At 45.1% G+C, this 19,113-nt stretch overlaps 1 protein-coding gene across 2 annotated transcripts in view; it reads right to left on the bottom strand.

The window, feature by feature from the left end:
* LOC146433541 (serine/threonine-protein phosphatase 2A regulatory subunit B'' subunit alpha-like) overlaps nucleotides 1-19,113 on the bottom strand; it is a 50,567-nt gene that overhangs the window by 3,645 nt on the left and 27,809 nt on the right. For both annotated transcript variants that reach the window (XM_085069987.1, XM_085069988.1), the window contains exons 4-13: nucleotides 17,362-17,465; nucleotides 14,778-14,880; nucleotides 12,971-13,045; nucleotides 7,881-7,967; nucleotides 5,560-5,716; nucleotides 3,982-4,030; nucleotides 3,420-3,509; nucleotides 2,286-2,461; nucleotides 1,701-1,819; nucleotides 808-914 (exon numbers count right to left, since the gene is read on the bottom strand). In XM_085069987.1, the coding sequence (XP_084926113.1) occupies nucleotides 808-914; nucleotides 1,701-1,819; nucleotides 2,286-2,461; nucleotides 3,420-3,509; nucleotides 3,982-4,030; nucleotides 5,560-5,716; nucleotides 7,881-7,967; nucleotides 12,971-13,045; nucleotides 14,778-14,880; nucleotides 17,362-17,465 (1,067 nt within the window). The remainder of the gene's footprint in view (nucleotides 1-807; nucleotides 915-1,700; nucleotides 1,820-2,285; nucleotides 2,462-3,419; nucleotides 3,510-3,981; nucleotides 4,031-5,559; nucleotides 5,717-7,880; nucleotides 7,968-12,970; nucleotides 13,046-14,777; nucleotides 14,881-17,361; nucleotides 17,466-19,113) is intronic.

The following is a 19,113-nucleotide window of genomic DNA, read 5'->3' as shown; positions in this document are numbered from 1 at the left end:
TTGAAAATTATGCAATCTTCTCAATACTCTAATGGCTCTGTAAATACTGCTCAAGAGTGGATGAAATCCTGAATCATGCAGGATTAACACAGGGTAAGCACTCTTAGGGCACTTGAAAGAAATATTCTCAAGAAGATAACAACACAGACACAAATCTAAAGGAAGATCAGACTGAGTCTCCATTTATCTGCAGGAAGCCTTTCCACACAGAGAAGTTCTAGAGCAACTGCTCTGCCTAAATTCACTGATTAAAGACAGCTGGTGTGCCTGTCCAGAATCTTGCAGAAGGCTGAATATTGAGTGTAGGTATTGAAGAAACCAAATATCTGAAGAAAAAGTCTCAATAAACTTAGTAAATGAATGAAAATATTGAAGTACAGGTTATGAAGAGCACAGACTAAAAGACATAAAGTGTGACTAAAGAAAGTCTCTGCTGGGTATAACAAATAACAGAGCTCCTAATCTATGACAGTGTGACATGGTCAATGCACGGCCAAAACCAGCACAAAGTCATTTGAGCTCTATTCCTGCACAGTGCCCAAAAGAAAAAAGGCCTAGTCCTTTTCCCCAGCTCCCTTCACTGGTGTGTGCAGCTGATCTAAGTGGCTGCCCCCCAACACCACGCTAATCCTGCTGTTGGGAGCGGCTGTGCCAGGCCTCACATGCTCCAGAGTCCAGTCCAAAGGCTCATCCCGCTACTCCACGAGCTCTGTTGGCAGTGGCAGCATGTGCCCCCACCAGAGTCCAGCTGGAGGCAGCCATGTGTGCCCAGGGCAGTGCCCACGGCAGGGCCAGGCCCATGCTCACCCCTCCTGGAGCTGCTCGTTCCCAGACTCCTCAGCCACCAGGATCTCGTACTCTTCGGCTGCATACCTGTCCCAGTCCGAGGGCTCGGGGCCATCGCTGTCCACATCCTAAAGAGATCACACAGTCAGCCTCCAGGGTAGTAAACAATGGATGGAAACAGCCAGGCAAAAGCTGCCTTAACTGATAAAGTCACAACTATCTTAGAGTGTTCGAACATCTGCGCATAAAAGGCTATGAAAAAATACCTCTCATGGTCTGTAAAGCTCAGCATGTGACCTGAGCTGGCAACAAACTGCATCGGCTCCACTTCAGAGATGCAACAACCACACACTTGCTTTGCTCTAGCTCAGTCTGTACTCTCCATACAGGACTGAAGAACTCAGTGATTTCAAATCTGGCCGTCAAAGGTTAATTGTAACTGATCTTTTGAGGGACTCATTACAGTTTGTATAGTTAGGGCAAGTTTTAGAGAAGATTATAGGATAACACCTTGATAAACACCTGGCCCTGTGCCATTTATTACAGGATGGAGATAATAAGTTATCCCCCTGGTCCCACATGACTGCTTTTATGATGATCCAGTTCAAACAAACAAACAAAAAAGGTGGTTCTGTCTTGGGACATATTTAACCCTTGAATCATGGAACTACGAAGTTTCTATTGGTGATTATGTGGGAGCAGTTGTTGGGAGCAGAGAGAAGGAACCAGAGCTGGTTTAGGCATCCCCTCCACTTTTCTGTACTTTCAGCAGATAAGAGGCTTCTGGGAGACAGTCAATAAGCTGTACTTGTGAAAAAAGTGTTCCTATATTCAGATGAATTTTCCCTACATCCATAAGCACTCCCAAGCTGAGTGTGAGAAAGACTATATTTAGAAATAAAGGTGATTTATACCTTTTGCACTGCAAAGGGATCCCTCTGTTCATTGTCCAGATATTTCTCTAAATTGAAGAAGGTGTTGAAAAACACATGCGCCATTCTGCACCTCTTCAGGTCTCGCAGGGTTACTCTTCCTACAAAAAAAACCCCACAGGATTGTGCTACTGAGTTCTTAGAAAAGTTTTGATTACAACACCAGTAGGCTTTAATATCACAAAATTCCTTCCCAAGTCAATCAATTATTCAATAAATGGGTCTGTTCTTTAGGCTTAAATCTCACACACATATTGAGGCCTTTGACTTTCATGGGAAATATGAAGGAATGTGAACAGGGACGGTTCAGTTTTATGATGTAGACTGTCAGCACATCCCACAGCTGGAGTAGATGACTTGTTGCTTCAGTCCCAGGCAGTTAACTAACGACCTCTCTAGTTTTAGTATTTCAGACCTCCCAATGCACAACATTATGGCACAACGTGCAGTAGTTTCAGCCCTGGGACTCACACACGGCTCTGCCTGTATATAGGTTTCACAGAGGCTTTACTTTCTGAATCTCCCACAGATCAAAGGAGATGAAAGCTCTGCCTAAACAGGACTTACCTTCCCTCTCTGGCTTAACAAGGTCCAGCATCTGGCAGAGCAGGTCCTGGAAGGGCAGTGGCTCGATGCCCATCACTTCCATGCGCTCGCACTGCTCCTCATAGAAGTACTCCAGCTCGTACATAGACAGCACCCCATCCCCGTCCAGGTCCATGCAGCGGAACCAGTACTCGATGCTGGGGACAGAGACACTGCAGCACTGCACTGGGACACCCACACAGCACAGACTGCAGCAGTGCTCATTCCCCTTACCCACCCCCAAGGCTCTCCTGCCACAGCCTGGCATAAACCCAGGGATGGCATGCCCTTTGGGAAGGGTCAGGGCACAGGCCAACACTCCAAGCAGCTCCTGTTGGTCTGCCAGGTGGCTGTGAGCAGCACAGCCATGCTCATGGCCTGTTTCACCCGTATCCAGTGTCCACTGTGCTGCAGCCCAAGGGGCTCGCATAGGGCAGGGAATCCCTGTTTGATCCAGCAGTAAGAATTGGCCAAATAGAGCCAGCTCTGAGCCCAGGACACTGCAGGGACCCTGATGAGGGACAAAGGAGCTGTGTCATGCACTCATTGGCTCCTTTATACACAAAGCAGAGCTCTCAGGCAGCAGCATTCTGCATCACCCCTCCCCTCTGGAGGGTCCAACCCTGCAGTTCTGGATTCTTCTTCTCTTGTTATGCCTAAGATTCCTTGTGCTAACACTCACGTGCACATCTGGATCAGCCCTGCACAGTAGTCTCCCACTGGCTATACAAGCCAGGTCACAGGCATGTTTTACAAAGTGCCACAGTGAAGTTTCCCCACAAATCCTCCTTACACACTCACTCCAACTGTGAGGAGATGTGCTCACTGCTGCCAGCACCGCAGGAGGGTGTGCCCATAGCCTGTGTCTCAATCAAAGAGATCAAAGGCACTGGTCTGACTACTAGGACATTTAAAACTACAAGAAAACTCTGCTTCTACACAACATTTCCTCAAGAAAGGCAAATGATTTGACCAAACATCCAAAGTAACGTTTTCTTCCTAACGATCCCCAAACCCCAAGCTGGTGCCTCCTGTAGAAAGTGGTAGGTCACAGAAGCTTCCATATCTTATCTGCTCATCTCAATGATTTAACTAAGACACAGGAATCAGTCTCACCTTGTAGCACTTCTTTTGTCTTCCTCTGAAATCAGGAGCCACACAAAATCGGCATAACTCATGCGGCCTTCCTTTAGAACTTCAGTGCCTCTAGAAGACATACCAGAAAATTAAAATCACCAGGCTTCTAAACACTCAGGAAGCCATCAAAGATATTTTTCAAATCATTAGTGAAAGAAAATGGAGCACTGTCACCCATTTAGCCTGTACTCTCTGCACCCTGCAGCAGCAGGCACAGCATTTGCTGCCTTTTTATCACTGCAGAGCTGAGGCTTATCTGCCACATCCTCTCCAACAGCAAGTCACTTTGCAGTGGCTTCAAAGTGCTCTCCAGCTATCCTTGTGCCATGTCTTCCAGCTATGACCAGTTATCCCATCTTATGGGATTTTTAATTTGTTTTCTTATGATACCCAGAAGTCTCACTCCATTTTCAGGCTGCTCCAGCTACAGCACCCTGTTGGAAAGCATTCTGATCAGGAGCATTTCTGAGAGTAACTTGTTTTTCTCAGCCTGACAGAAATCCCCTTCCCTTCTTCCCCCAGGCAGTGTGCTGTTCCTCACCTCACGACAGCGCCACTGAATATCCGCTCAATGATCCTGTTTGACAAAGCTGGAAATAAGGAAAACACGGAGAAAATGAAGCTACAGCTCACAGCAATAACTGCAATCAGTTGCTCATGCTGAATCTGCACAGAGCCCCATCCCACTGCTAAAAGAAGGCTGTAACTACACTGCCTAACCACCCTTTGTTTAGCAACGTTTTCTAATACCCAAAGATGAATCTACCAAAGATGAGTCTGCCTTTGTATCCTCCCAAACACCACACTGTCCCACAAAGATGCCAACTGTTATCTGGATCCTTGAAAATAGGTGCTACTCCTACTTTGCTGCACTAGGATTTGTCACACAGCAGGAGACTATCCCAGCATGTACTGCAAAAGAACTTCAGTTATCAAGCAAAAATGACACATCAAATCCCCACAAAACACTTTTTTAGGAAAGGACAGGCTCTGGCAACCGCGCTGCAGGGAAGATAATGAAACAGCAGCATAAAGGTGAGGCTCTGCTAGCCAGGATATGTGTGGGACAGATTGTTATGGTAAGAGTGCAAGCCAAACAGCAGGTACTAGTTCTGGGCAGGATCTGCACAGTGACCTCACCCTCCCAGGCAGCTGAACCCCACCTGGGCTCTTTCTACACATTCTCCATCACTCCTGTGGTCCTGGCACAGTTCTAACTCTGCAGCCAGGCAGACCCAGCCTGCTCCATCCCTCAGGTGCCCTGGCACAGCTGACAGGCTGCTGGGCACTACACCCACGGCTTCTCTCCTTAATCCGAGGCTGCCAAGTCCCTCAGGCCTCTCAAGCCTCCTGTGCAACAAATACTCCATCCCACACTGCAGCTTCCCAGCAGAGACCAATCTCCTAAAGACCACCCATCCTAAAGGAGGCACTCCTCCATCCTCACCCACCCAGCCCCATCATCAGCACTGCTGAGCCCTGTGACTGCCACACTCACCCAGAACCCCCATGGCCTCCCCATAAATGCCTGCACTTGGAACACATCATCTTTTTAGCCCCTTGTGGATTTGCATTCCAATAATTTGTCCATGGCCCTTGAACCTTTGAAAACAAATAGCATCTACTCAACTTGTGGAAAGGCAGTTCCACACTGAACTCAAGAGATAGTCTCCAGAGTCCATCTGCAAGCTGAAATCCCCAGAGCTTCACTGGACTCTGGAATTCCTCTCATGCATAACTAGATTGTACTTCAGCAATCTTTGAAATTCACGTGGGCTCTTCCTTCCTGTCCCTACTTCCAAGTTCCAGCAAAGCCCCCAGTAAGTAATATACAAGTTTCAGGACATTATTTTAGCCTGTCCTCCTGGCAGTCACCCATACGTGAACAGAAGCTCCATCTGTACCTACTCATGCAGAAAATAGTGTGTTCTGCAGTTCTCTGTGTCTAAGCCTCTACAACTCCTTCTCTAAATCAGCATTTCTTTAAGAGATGGATGGCTCCATTAAAACTTTTTTTTGAGGCATCAAATTAACCAAATTAAAGGCAGGCTTTATTCTTCAATAAGAACATTCTATTTTCAGCAATGCCCTCACCCCACCACATTTGCAGGCAGCATACCTTGATCACTGTACCTAGCCAGGTCTTTCTGGCTGATGTAAAGGTCATGGTCAGTGTCCAGCTCCCAGAATTTGCAGTATATAACATAGAAGTGCTCGTAGGAGAAGTAATCTGTGATCTGATTTATGTCATCCTCTTCTTCCAAGAGAGCAAGAGTCTGAAAGGGTACAATTAAAGTGGGAAGTTAAATGTGGATGAAGAGGCAACTCAGCAGCTGAAGTGCTCCAGTCTCACAGGAAGTTGGGTGAACACAGCCTTGAGAACTAACCCAAAGTGCAGCCTTTCCCCAATAAATATTGTTGCTGCATTCCTTAACAGGCACTTACAGTGTACCTGGCTCGGCATTGTAATCAGCACATCTCTGCCACTCCTGTCAACGATTTCTGCTCGTTTTAAGCTGTAGTGAAGAGTGAGGCAGAGAAACAGGAACACAAACTGCTGTGTCAGCTGAGATCCATGGTCTGGGAAACACTCCTGACCTGCACCAGACTCTTACAGCCACTTCCAGCAGCAAGTTCACAGTCCTCCACAGGAACTGAGCTGTCTTTACACATCACACATCCCTGTCTGCCTCTTGATGGGCAAAATCAACTCTTGTCCCAGACTCACAGATCCCAAACCAATCACACTGACTTCCCTGTGCTGTCACTGGCAGGAATCATTCTGGTTTAACTGGGAAGCTCAGAGAGATTTACAACCATAACATCTGTTGACATGTCTTATTAGGAAACATCTAGTGATAACATCCATGTTTCATTCCCACTTTACACCTTCCTGTCCTTCCCAGCAACCGGAGGGGATTGCATGTCTCCCAGTGCCACCTCCCTACTTTTCCTTTCATTGCTGAGGCCACAGGACACCAGACACCTTCTTATCTTATAAATCATGGCTCCAGTGAGCTGCAGGCCTGGCCTCCCCTGCCCTCACAGCCTCTCCCAAGGGAGCAGGCAAACACAGCCTGAACTATCCCAGGGAATAGTGTCCCCAAGCACGCAGGCTCAGTGGTTCAGCTATCCACAACCATAAAAACAGATGCTGTGCTATGTGTTGGCACTGGTATTTCAATATCAACTTCCAGCCACCTCCACATCCAAGGAATCCAACTGAATCTGAACAAAACTCTCACATCCTGCTATCCACCAGGTTCAATGAAGTTTCAGGCAGAAATTACAGGATGGCACTGCTGGACCTGCACTATTATTCTGACTTGCTGACACCCAAGTCCCTACACATTTCATCCATCACTCACTGGCCTCTCCAGACTATGTGTGTCTCTCCCCCTTTTTGCAGATAATCACTCAGGGAGATTTTGCTGTAACTTTTTTTCTTCTGTAGCTCACACCCAAAGATGCCATTTACACATGCAGCAAAGAGCTGAACTTCCCTGCTCTAGGAGATGAAAGGCAGAGAGTATTTAAAGGGAGAAAACGAGTGACTAAAGATGCAGGATAAGCGGGGAAGATTTATTTGTAACAGAGTCTGGGCAGGAACTGGGATCCCAGGGCTTGGACTGGCATGAGCCAATTCAAAGGAGCACTCATTTTTCCATTAGCTGATGGGATCAGTAGGAGAGATGATATCTGAAAGAAGAAAGAACATGAATTCATACTTGAGGGGTTTGAGGAAGACAGCACACTATGCCTGGAAGGGCAAACAGGACACAGGAAGCCTGTTTCACTGCTTTAGCCAAGTCCTTCACCTTTCAGCCTAAAGACCTTCTGGCTCTTTAGGTTGGGCTGGACATGAGCAACCTGAAACAGTTTTAACCTGTGTGCTCTTTTGGGCAAACTACACAGAGGACAGAGATCCAAATCCTGACGTAAGGACACACTGCAGGCACTGGAACAAGAACTAAGCTCCATTCATTATCCTGTGGAGAACAGCTCCCGAGGTGCCTCATCCTGCAATTGCAGAGATGCTCCTGACCAGCTGTCAGTGGCTGAGGGCTGCCTGAGAGGCAGAAAATTGGCTCTCCTACCCCTGGCATTCCTGCAGCTCTTCTTGGCTTCTTGTGAGCTACTTCACATGGGTCCACTGCTGTGTCCTGCTTCCCTTCCTGATGGCTGGAGCAGGAGCCAGGCTGCTCCATGTGGCCTCAGAGCCCCACGGTCATCCCCCAACCTTCTTGCAGTGCCCTGAGACCACTCCTGTCCCTGCTCTTCTCATCTCAACTCAGACACATCTCCTCCAGTAGCTCCAGTAGTCTCCTGGCACTGAGCACTTGGCTCATCCTAGTGCAGCCCAGGCCCAGCTCCCTCACCATACAGCCGCAGGAACAAGGAATGCTGCACTGGATCCTGTTCCCACAGTTATCTACGTACTTGCAAGAAGTTGCTTTTCCTCAGCTCTGTTAGAGTGATCTTCCCCGACCAGGATCGATTGACTGTGTAGAATATCCTCTGTATAACCTGCAACACATGAACAGTACTCTTGAAATCAACTCCTGAAAAACACAGCAGTTTGGTATTTAAATGCAGCAACTTGGTCCATTCACTCATCCTAAAGAGACTTCTTTTTGAAAACTGTTTTGTGATCTTTTTTGTAGATACTACTATTCTTAATTCACTACACAGTCTGAAAGCAACATTTGCTTCTTAAATGGTATTCTCCATTCCCAGTCTGCAAACATTTACACTGTTCTTAATTCACCTCATTGGGTATGCAGATGTATAATTTATGTCAGGAAACATGTTCAAAGTGTTGATGAATCACTCTGAAACTGAGTTTTCAGGTTTAAGGGGCTGTAGCTTGCATGAATCATGAATCCTCAATGAAATAGGGTTCTAGGGGAAAAAAAAAAAAAAAAAAAAAGAGGACTTCTGATTCTTCTGACTCCTGCAGAGGAAGCAGGACATGTAAATGAAAGATACAATTAACATCTGACCTACTGTAACTACAACAATGCCTCATGTTCTCAGTGCCTCTGGTGAAAGTAAGCAGGAGAAGTTCTGTCTGCAATTGTTTTGGGCAGGTGTTAACCTCGATTTGCCTCTGCTCCAGATCTACCTCTGGTGAAAATGAGCAAAAATCATGGGGGAGAGGCACAGACCCTCAGAAGCCAAAAGCAAACAGCTTCCAGCATGAGCCTGAGCTCACCCCCAGGCTCCTCAAAAAGCAAACAGACCTTCCCAATCTGCTCCTTGTCAGCTTGTCAAGTATCATTACAGAGTGAGGGAAACACAAATGTGTCACCAAGCACATGCAGGAATAAACCTAACAGGGCAAACAAGAAGAAATAAATATCACCAGCATGAGAAAGGAGGAAAAGAATTAATTTCACTATCAGCAGTGAAATCTTGTTGACCAAACCTACTACAAACCTTTGATGTCCCTGACATGTTGGCACATTACCCCAGAATTTTGGTAACCTTTAGTGCACGCTTTTCCAACACAAAAATTAACTTTACACAACAATGTGGACATTCCAGGGATTAATCCAGCTAACAGATTAAATAGGACGGGTTTGTCTCTTAGCCAGAACTAGTTCCAAGTGGACAACCACAACTGAAGGACCATCCTTGGACTCAGTCACACAAGTGCTGGTTCTTAGTCCAGAACAGATCCAGAATCAAGTGTGAAATTGCTCCAAACAGTCTGCTTTGGGATACACAGTGAGACAGAAATTGCTGATCGCACACAAAACTCTGAGAGCAACAAGAATGATGTGAGGATTCAAATGTACCCTGAAGAGAGAGAATTAATGGACTCCAATCAGCTGAATATGACACTGCAGGCTCTTCATCACTCAAGGCCTAAGAGGTGGATGTCCTTCTAAAGTTGGGTGTCACTTTAATTAAAAACAAACCGAAAGAGAGGTCTATCCTAACTGCAGCAATCACTGAGCAATGTTCTGTGGCCTGTGTAGCACAAGAGGTCAGACTAGGTAATCACAAAGATCCTTTCTGGTCTTAAGCACAATGTTTGTTTCTTCTTTAATGCCTCTGGCAGCCACTGCCATTGTGGACTCTATTTCTGGACTTGTTTGGCTTTTTCTTCCAGATTGCACAAGAGCTCAGAGACTGGAGTGGATCTCATCTCACACATCACCCATTATCACACCTGACAACTTTGTAGCAACTCTTAAAAATACAGGGTGTTCACACCATTCCAAGGACTCAAAAATAGCAATCCCAAGAATCAGAAACAGGACCCCATACCGCTAATTCTGCTTTTCCTCTGGCTGCAGGGTAATAAAAGACAACAAACTATTCCCATTTGTGACACATAAAAAACTGTTTGTCTAAAAGGCCACACTGATAAAGATGTTCCATCTGTTCCTTTCTCACCTATCTGTAAAACTAAGCCGTTCAGAGGTAAACTGGGATCTCTTTTCATCTCTTACTAAGACCAGTCACTCAGTGCAGGCTTTATTATTCAAATAATGGTCCGGTTTCAGTGGACATTATATAGTATATATCTCACTGTCAAATCTCAGTACTTCTCTTTTTCTTTTCCAGGTTGTAAACACCAAGTGGTCAAAAAAAAGCATTTGGGAAACATCCTAGAACATCACTACCCAGCCTGCAGCATGCAGCACACACTTGTGACTTAGGCCATAACTGGCTTGATTTTTCTGAGTTCAGTATGTAACCACAGACCCATAAAACATCCTGAATTGGAAGGGGCACAAGGATTATGGAGTCAAACTCATAATTAGCTTTCAGAAGGAGGAGTCCCTTTCTACTTGCCCATTATCCTCATGTAATCGACCTCCAAGCCCAAACCATTTACAGATAAGTTCCAGACCTTTCCTCAATCCTCCCCCACAAGAACAAAAGCAATACAATTTCTGGACAAAACAGGAAGCTTTATTAATCCCCATGGCCATCGTCATTTGAATTGGTGCTACTGTATAAGCTGAAGCACTTTTCCACAAGCTTTAATTTTTTAATTGTTTTTAGCTGACAGCTTTCTAAGAGAAGCATGCACTGCTAACTATGAGCCTGGTTTGAATATGTGGGTAGAAGTCACACTAAAGCTTTACAATAAATGCCACAGGATATTCTGTGATGTTCTGCATCATCTCCACCAGCTTCGGAGTTGGTCTCTGTTGAAACAAACACAACTTGTTTAGTAATACAGTGGCCAATAAAACAGATATGATACAGAAAAAATTCCAGCCTGCTGTGTCCAAAAGGCACCTTTAAAAGGTGCTGAGGTGGCAATAAAAACTGAAAGGTTTATACACATCTTACCCATCATAGACTGTGAGCTCACTCTCCAGGAGATTCAACCAAGTGATGCTGTACCCAGCAATGAACTCAAAGCCATGTGTCCTTATGGCTCTCATCTGTAACACAAACATGAACTGTAATTCTTGTGTGGCAGCAAATACAGCATTCTGTCTCTGTAAGGAGGTACAAGGCACTCTACCTTGAAGCAATCAAAATGATCCAAGTGGTCTCAAAATCCAAGGACAAAGCCGTTTCCTTCATTACCTCCTGGTGGAAATACTGGATTTTGTAACATTAAAGAGGGATGTGCCAAACGGTCTGTGAAAGGACAGGTGAGCAATAGGACTCCTGCTATCAGAGAGCAGAGCCACTGCTGCAGAGGGTCAAGTGCTGCCCCTCCAGATGGGCACAGCCTGCCCAGCAGCCTCCTGCCTGCCCAGGTGCTGACCCTGCTCCAGCCCAGGGGCATTCTGCTGTCAGCACAGATCCTCGGAGCAGCGCTGTCCTGAGAAGTGAAGGACAGCTCACCTTTGTGAGATGTGCTGCTCCACAGCCCTGGCCTCAACCACAGACCACTGTTCCATGCTGCCTTTGGAGCAAGCCCTGGAATGCACCTCTCCCAGCATTGCCAGGAAGGGTGCCCAAAGGCTCTGGCTGCAGCCAGAAAGCACAGTGGACACACAAGCAGGATCAAGAAGCACTGAGGAGCTTCATGTACTTATGAGAGTCTGGTTCTGTGAGTGCTTTGGTGACACAGCACTGTGCCCAGGCACCATGGAAGTGGCGGAAAAGGAGAGAGGAAGGAAAAAGTGCTGCCCCTTATTAGCAGCCTGCACTTCAGTTATCTGGAAGTGGAAGCTCAGCCTCAAACAGCTGGTCTCAGCCACACCCTGCAGTGCTCCTGGTGAGTCCAGAAAGGGCAGCAAGGGTGGTCATGTGGGGGGCTTACTCTACAAAGACATTTGTTTCTTGCCTGAAAAATACAGGAACAGTGTGCGACTTAAGAGGAACCCATAAAGGCAAACGCAGAGAAGTGTCATGGTCAGCAGCCAGGACAACCACACATGGCATTGACACATGGATACTGCAGTCAGAAATGAATTCTAGTGTGACCTTAAACCTCTCAGTCTCACCCCTCCATGCACTTGAAACACCAAACACCAGGGTGCACAGGCACTTTCAACACTCACTCATTCATGTGCCTCCGTAATTCCTAGGCCATTCCTATACCTGTTCTGGCTTAATGTTTACGTTATCTTGCTCCACAGGGACTACCTATGTTGATTGTACACTGCTGTTCACTGCCATGTTCAAGCGCACCTAAAACATTTAGAATGGATTCTCATTACACATTCTCATTAGTGTGACAGTTCGGGGCTTGTCCAGAGAAAGTGTCTTTGTGCCATCTGCTCCTTACAAGAAAGGAACAAGCCCGTGTGTGCCAGCAGCCTCCCAGCTGCCATGTGTGCTGCAGCCCCAGGCAGGCCCTGGCAAGCAAACAGGAGAAACTTTAAGCCCTGAGCCCTGCTGGGATATAGCTCCCACCAGGTCTGTCATTATTTGAATGCTGCAATTATTTGAACTTGTTACTGCTGCAGAGATAAAACTTCCCAACATTTATACCTTTCATCCAGATTCACACCCAACATGAGTCAAGCTCAATGCATAAAAAAAGTACAAACATACTCAGGTAAAGCAGCAGCCTAAGTGCTGACTGCAGAGCTGAAACAAAGCTACTGAACAAACCCCAGCCACAAACTCCCTCACAAAAGCTTGCACACACAGAGCCTGGACAGGCATCCTGGCAGGAGGAGGGTTGGACAGCAGATTCCTGGGGGCAAAGGATGCTTTGTGCCAGGGAACAGACACAGATCCTCCAAGCCCCAGTGACAAAAACCTTTGAACAGGCAGCCTTCCATGTCTCAGCAGCCCAGCACAATTCAGGGTGACTTAGCAGCTCCCAAAGACCAAAGAACATCTTTTCCATTCATCAGGCCAAAAAAGATATTTTTACAGATTTGCTTAAGACCAGAAACAATCATTATTAACCTTCTGAATAACCCCTTGCACATACAGGAAAATTGATTTTTTCTTTGGAAGCAGTTCGTAAAATATCGCGTTGCCAGTAGTATTAAAAACACCTATTTTTTAGAGTAACTGAAGGAGTTGCTGGTGGGAACAGTGACAGATCCCAAAGGGAGGCAGCAGCATCACAGGGGATCAAACAGTCAGCCTACCGTTGTAATATACCGGGAATGGAACTCTGGAGCATCCTTCAGGAACGTGAGGCCAGGATGCGTTTCCACCACATCCTGCAAGGCAAGAGAAAATGAAATTAAATAGATTTTCTTATCCTTTTAAAGCTTAGAAGTTACTGGGTTTACAAACCAATACTTTTGCTACTTGCAGCATTAACGGTAAAACTGAAATATTTTAATCTATCAAGTGAACCTTCTATTATTGTAATATAATACATTTGCTGGGCAATACGCACCTGGTGGGCCAGTTTGATTTACTTAAGGACAGAAAAACAAAGGAAGAGAATTAGTGAGTAGATGAAAACTCATTTTCATTGAACGAGACAAAAATTACTTAGTTGACCATGCAACTATCTCCGCTCCAAGATTCTTGTTTTCTTCCATTCATTGATGATATTAACATTTGTTAGAGCTAGGTGTCAGAAATATACATTCTTTGAGAAAGTTCCCTTTTAAGTCTTCCACAACAATGAAAGCTCTGTGAGCCTCAGAATGCTTACAGATATGATTAATGCTTTTCCAAAATTCACTTGAACTATCTGTGGAGGTGTCTCTTTCTCAAGACCAGCTTTTTGTAAGTCAAACACTGGCTCACTATGCCAAATCTGCAAGATCAGATCTGTGGAGAAACTGCTCAGATCCTGAATGAATCAGTTCAGATCCTGTATGAATCAATGCCTGTGTAATTTCTCCATGTCTGTCTCCTCTCCCCTTTAAAAGTGTTCCAGGTTCTGCTGTGCCTGTTCCACACCATGGTGCCCTCAGGGGTGTGACATGCCCAAATTTTGGGCAGTATAACAGGATGTCTCAGATGGTGGTGTAAATCAGGGTAACTTTGCTTATCTCTGGCTGACTGACAGACAGAGGAGATAGTTGTGCATGCCTTGGATTGCACCAGGAGCTAAAGAGCAGAGCTGCAATCCACCAGGAAAGGCAATGTGCCCAGTGGAGAAGAGATGAAGAGCAACATGAGGAAATTTACCCATCACAGCCCCAGTTCTGTTTGAGAGATACAACCAATGCAGACATAAAATCTTTCCCCAAAGCAGCATCTCCACAGAGGTTTTGTCCAGAGGGCAACACAATGTGAGAAATCTAGGGGTGTGTGGAAAAGATCAGAAAAAGTACAATAACTGATCAGAGAAGCAGATTTATAGAGACACCACAGAGTTGCTCTAAATGGCCACAAATAATTTAAAAAGTGATATTTTGTTAAAAATTAATAAAAGGGAAAGAATGACATGAAATCAGGATGAGCAGATTTAGCCTGATTATTAGGAAAAAAAATTTACAGTGAGAATTGTGCACTAGCAGGTTCGGAACAATTGGAACTGCAGAAATTTCGCCAAGATTTCCATGTGACACTGTAACTGGTAATCTGGTTAGACAAATTTAATTATAACTGTCTTGCCAAGCAAATAATACAACTTTTCCAATAAGCTTTTGTGTTGTGCTTGACTCTCAACAGCAACAAGCATTTTTCCCCATATCCACGTAGAGAAATGGAGCAAATTTCAGCCTGGTTAGCAGGCGCTGATAAATATGAATCCTGACAATAGACCTGTCCTCAGTGCCTTTAACAGGATTTGCAGCTGGTTTGGCAGTTAAGCAAACCAGTCCACTTAAAAAGCTTATTTCTATTTCACTCCAAAATGAACCCCACCCAGGTGCTATTCAAACCAAAGGTCTGCTCATCCTTGGAAAACATTTAATGCCATGGAAATAAAGAAGGTACCAAGTGAACGCAGCTCTGTGCCCACCCCTCCCTGTGGAGCTGTGGCAGTACCTGGAGCAGCGGGATGAAGTCCTCCTGTTGTAGGAAGTCACAGCCAGGCTTTGCCAGAAGGGAAATGAACCTGGAGGCATCATCGTGGCAGTTCCGCAGGACTCTGCGAGAGAGGGGAGGAGTTACTGCCAGCCCTTTGCACTTCCCAGCTCGCCAGGAGCCACAAAGGGCTCAGGGCGGCTCACAAAGGGCCTTATAGCAGAACACATCTGTACTGGGAATCACGCCACAGACCACCAGCGCTTCCTTCAAGGTCTTTCAGCCACACCAGGGCACCCAGTGGGGATTTTTTCCAGCTTAACACTGCTATGGTAAAGCAAGTTTCTTACTAAGCAGCTGTGGAATCAGAGTAAGTAACCTGACTCTTGCCAATGGTGGAGGCTCACTCCAAGTGAACAGCACCAGCCCAATGGGATGCCACAGGGTGTGCTCTGCAATGTAACCCTTCACTATACCACAATATTTGGGGAGATAGCCAAACTACAGGGACTGAATATTCCTCCCAAAAAATCACTTCTCAGAAGGAAAACCAGCATCCCTTGTTAATTACAGCTCATGTGGTGCTGAGCACCCTACCATGGAGAACAGCCTAATGCAGGCATTAGTAGGCCTGAGTACTTGGAGAAGTGTGTAAATTCAGCCCCTTTGGTCGACAGCGTGCATCTGACACACCAGTTCTTGTCTCTGCCTTCTTCTCACACAAAATACTGCATTGCCCAAAGATATCACAAAGATATCTTTGCCCAAAGATGTGACTCACTCCAAACAGAGAAACTCATGAAGAGAGGAATTCCAAGGCATTCACCAAGCACTAGTAACAGAACAGAGGGATATATTGAATGCTGCATTGTTCACATAGTATAAAGGAAACTCAGGAAACTAAACTGTTTTCTTTAGTAACTGTGAAAATACTAATGCACTGTTAATTATTTACTGTAATTATTCACCACCTGCCTCTCCTGAAAATGTATGAACACAGTACTGAACTGCCTGTAGTTCTCCTGGAGAGATCACACTAACTTGTTTAGCTGGCCTCGTCATTCTGGGAAAGGCAGACTTTACGAAACAAGGGTTTTTAAATAAGCAAAAAAAGATTTAGCAATCCTGTTGGCTGCACATTCCTATCATGGTAACTGTCAATTAACAGATATATTCTAAATCAGCTACAGAAAGAAGTGCTAATGTTTTACTTTAAAAAAATCTGGCACATAAAGATGAATTCCAAAGCCCTGTTTTAGCCACAAACTACAAGATCTGACATTCAGAAGTGTTTTATATTGAACAATTCCTATAGCCTTCATGAGCAGTGAGCATGTGGCATTTTGAGAAGTCAGTCACCTACTAAAAGGTTGAAAACAGGCTTCAGAAACTAAAGATACCTGGTTTAAAGTTACACCTGTGTTCACATAGCTACAGTCTAACTTCACCAGGAATACTACATTTCTTCTGTCTTCTTGCTTTCCAGCAAAGATTTTGTAACTGTCAGAGGGGAAAAGGAGGGGATAGAAAAATAATATCTTTCTAAAAGAGCAGTTAAGTGAGAAAAGCATACAAAGCTTGGCTTGGAAATGGGGTGATTAAAAGGATACAGAAGAGGGACATGATCACAGTCTGCGAATATCTGAAGGATGTGAAAATCAGAGAAGTGAAAATACATGGTATCATACATGAGGGATTAATTAGGAGTAATTGGAGGAACCCAAGGAAGGAAAATATATTGTCTGTGTCAAGACAAACTCAGTGATCACAGTCACCCCTAACATTTTTGTAATTTTGCCAGGGTAACTAGAAGCTGTTTCGACAACATCATCACAGGAAATACTTTAGGAATTCAGGGTTAAAGGCTACATCAAGAATCTGCAGAGCAACCATTAAGTAAAAAATTAAAGCCCTCTGTGGAGAGGAGATGGAGATGCTGTTTAGGTGTTTCACAGAGTAGACTAAAGCCTGAATTGCCCTGGAGGGAAAAAGATTAGGCAAGAAAACAAATCTGGTCCATGTCACACCTCTGAGTCCAAGCACAATGCATCCATCCAGAGCTCTATTCCCATGGTGTGTGGAAGTGACTGCTGAACTCCTCAGCTGAATTCCACAGCTTGCCTGAGGAAGGTGGTAACTGTTAAAGCTCACAGAATATCTAATTGTATGATGATGCTTTATTCTACGTTGTTCTTTCTGTCCTATAACACTATTACACACCTCCTCTCCCAGTTCCCAAATGGCACTTGCTTAGTGCACCAGTGTAGGAATAATAAGGCCAGGGACAACTATTACCAAAACCACAGATATCTACCAGCTATCTCAGAGTAGCTGACATTCCTGGGGAGCTTGTAAATACATTTTATATGACAACTAACTCAAAACACCTTATTATCTATACAATTACCTCCAAGTTTGTTGATGTCACATGGAAACAAGTGTTCAAAGAGTTTTGGGGGAAAAAACTTGAGCTGCTGGGAGATTTTAAGGCATTTAAAGAAGAGAAAAATTATTTGAAAAGTCTGGTGGAAAAGAAGTGAAAAAAAAAGACTTGTATGGCAGGCTGACCTCTTTCCAGAAAGAGTTTTGCATTTGCTATACTCACTTCCTCCACATGGACACGAAGGAGTGCACAGAGACACGTCCTGTCCTCTCTCCTCCGGACGCAATGAACAGAGGTGCTTTCCAGTAGAGTGGGCAGCCAGAGATCTGCAAGGAAACACCAGGACAAGGAGGAATACAAAACCAGTCTCAAGAGGAACCTGCTTGTTTACACACCAGATTCACCACTGAGGCCTTACATCGGGGAAATAACGTGGTCATGGCTTTATGACTCACCTGTGTGCCATTTACTGCATGCCAAGGTTAAGAATTCACACATAACTTTCTATTTTGTCATGTGCCTTTTCAAGTGGCTGAGAAACACGTCCTCTCAGGCTAGGAAAAGGATCTGGACTACTCAAGCTCTTAAGCTTTGTCTTTGAATTGTTTAGCAAAATTCCCTACAAAGTGAAGTGGAGAGACAGGCATCTCCTCTCAGAAGAACACACACCAGCTACCTCCACTCAACCCTAAAGAAGAAGGGCCCATTCTCTGTATGGGATGACTTCTCACTGGCAACAACGGAATCTCAAGTCTAATTACAGACAATTAAAGAGTAAATGCCTTAAGGTGAAGTAAATCCCATCCTGCAATTTTCAGTGCAGTGCCTTCCAGCCAGCACAGTCCATTATTCCCAACACTGCAAGATCTCAGCAGGGGAACACAAAAATGAAAGCACACATGGAAAGAGGTTGATTCCAGCCAAAGGAGTCCCTGACCAGCAGTTTTGAACCAGCCTCTGCAGAGGCTGCTGGCTCTCAGTGGCAATCCAGGAAAGACCTGGCATTCTGGAGTAAGGCTTTGGCAGCAGGTGTGGAAATGGTGTCAAACATTCAGCTGCTCACACAGTCAAGTACCTCCTCTTTACCACAAAGACCTTTCCAGCCACTGTCCTGACTCCAGACAAGCTATAATATCCACAGAACACTGGCCTTGGAGGGAGTGCAGCTGACTCCAGCCAGATCCAGGTAGGAAGGATGTTACAGCAAATGGAAGTAGGAATATTTTGAAGAAGCAGTTGAGGCATCATTTCTGCCACAAAGTCTCTTTCATCCCTTCTATTAGGCAGGACTATCCTGCAACTCCATTCTCAGTTTCTTGTCCAGGCCTGCATGTTTCTTTGGGAACCTCAATCAGCCCAAGAACTGCTTTTGGATTTTTTCCATCTCTATGTCAGCCAACTGTGCTTCTACTATGGGTGTTTGGCTCCTCTGAGGAAAGAACAACATTTATTTTTTGTTGTTTTCTTTGTGCAGCTGGTTTTGAAGCATTTATTTCAGAGCCCCAAATGGTACCATTATCAATAATACCATGGAATAGAAGCCAGCCTTTCAATAACTAAGTGGCAGGGAGCACATCTGTGTAGAGACTGATATAGAGACCAGATGGAAAGGCAGAGGTCTCGTCTACACCACTGTCCCACTTTTCCCTGTTCAAACCTTTTTTGGTCAAGCAAGGATTTCCTATTTATGTTTTCAGAGCATGTTTACAAACAATGTGATTGAATTCCTCTAAAAACAAACAAAAAAACCCAACCTAGCCTCTCCTTCAGGAAAACCTTTCTTCTTGGAAAACAAGTGCTGCCCTTGGAGAGACCATCATTGCTCATTTAACAGTGCCAGAGATGCATTCAGGGCAAGCTGAACATACAGGATGTGTTTGGCAAGTACTGGCTTTAGATGAGCAGCACTGCAAACTGTGGCTGAAGGAGAGGGAAACAGCACGGACCATCTGCAGTGTGCTCCCACACAAGAGC

Source organism: Lichenostomus cassidix, chromosome 9 (genome assembly GCF_008360975.1).
Source record: "Lichenostomus cassidix isolate B80296 chromosome 9, HeHo_3.0, whole genome shotgun sequence".
NCBI lineage: Eukaryota > Metazoa > Chordata > Aves > Passeriformes > Meliphagidae > Lichenostomus > Lichenostomus cassidix.
Note: the sequence above shows the minus strand (reverse complement) of the source record. Positions and strands in the feature narration are given on the sequence as shown.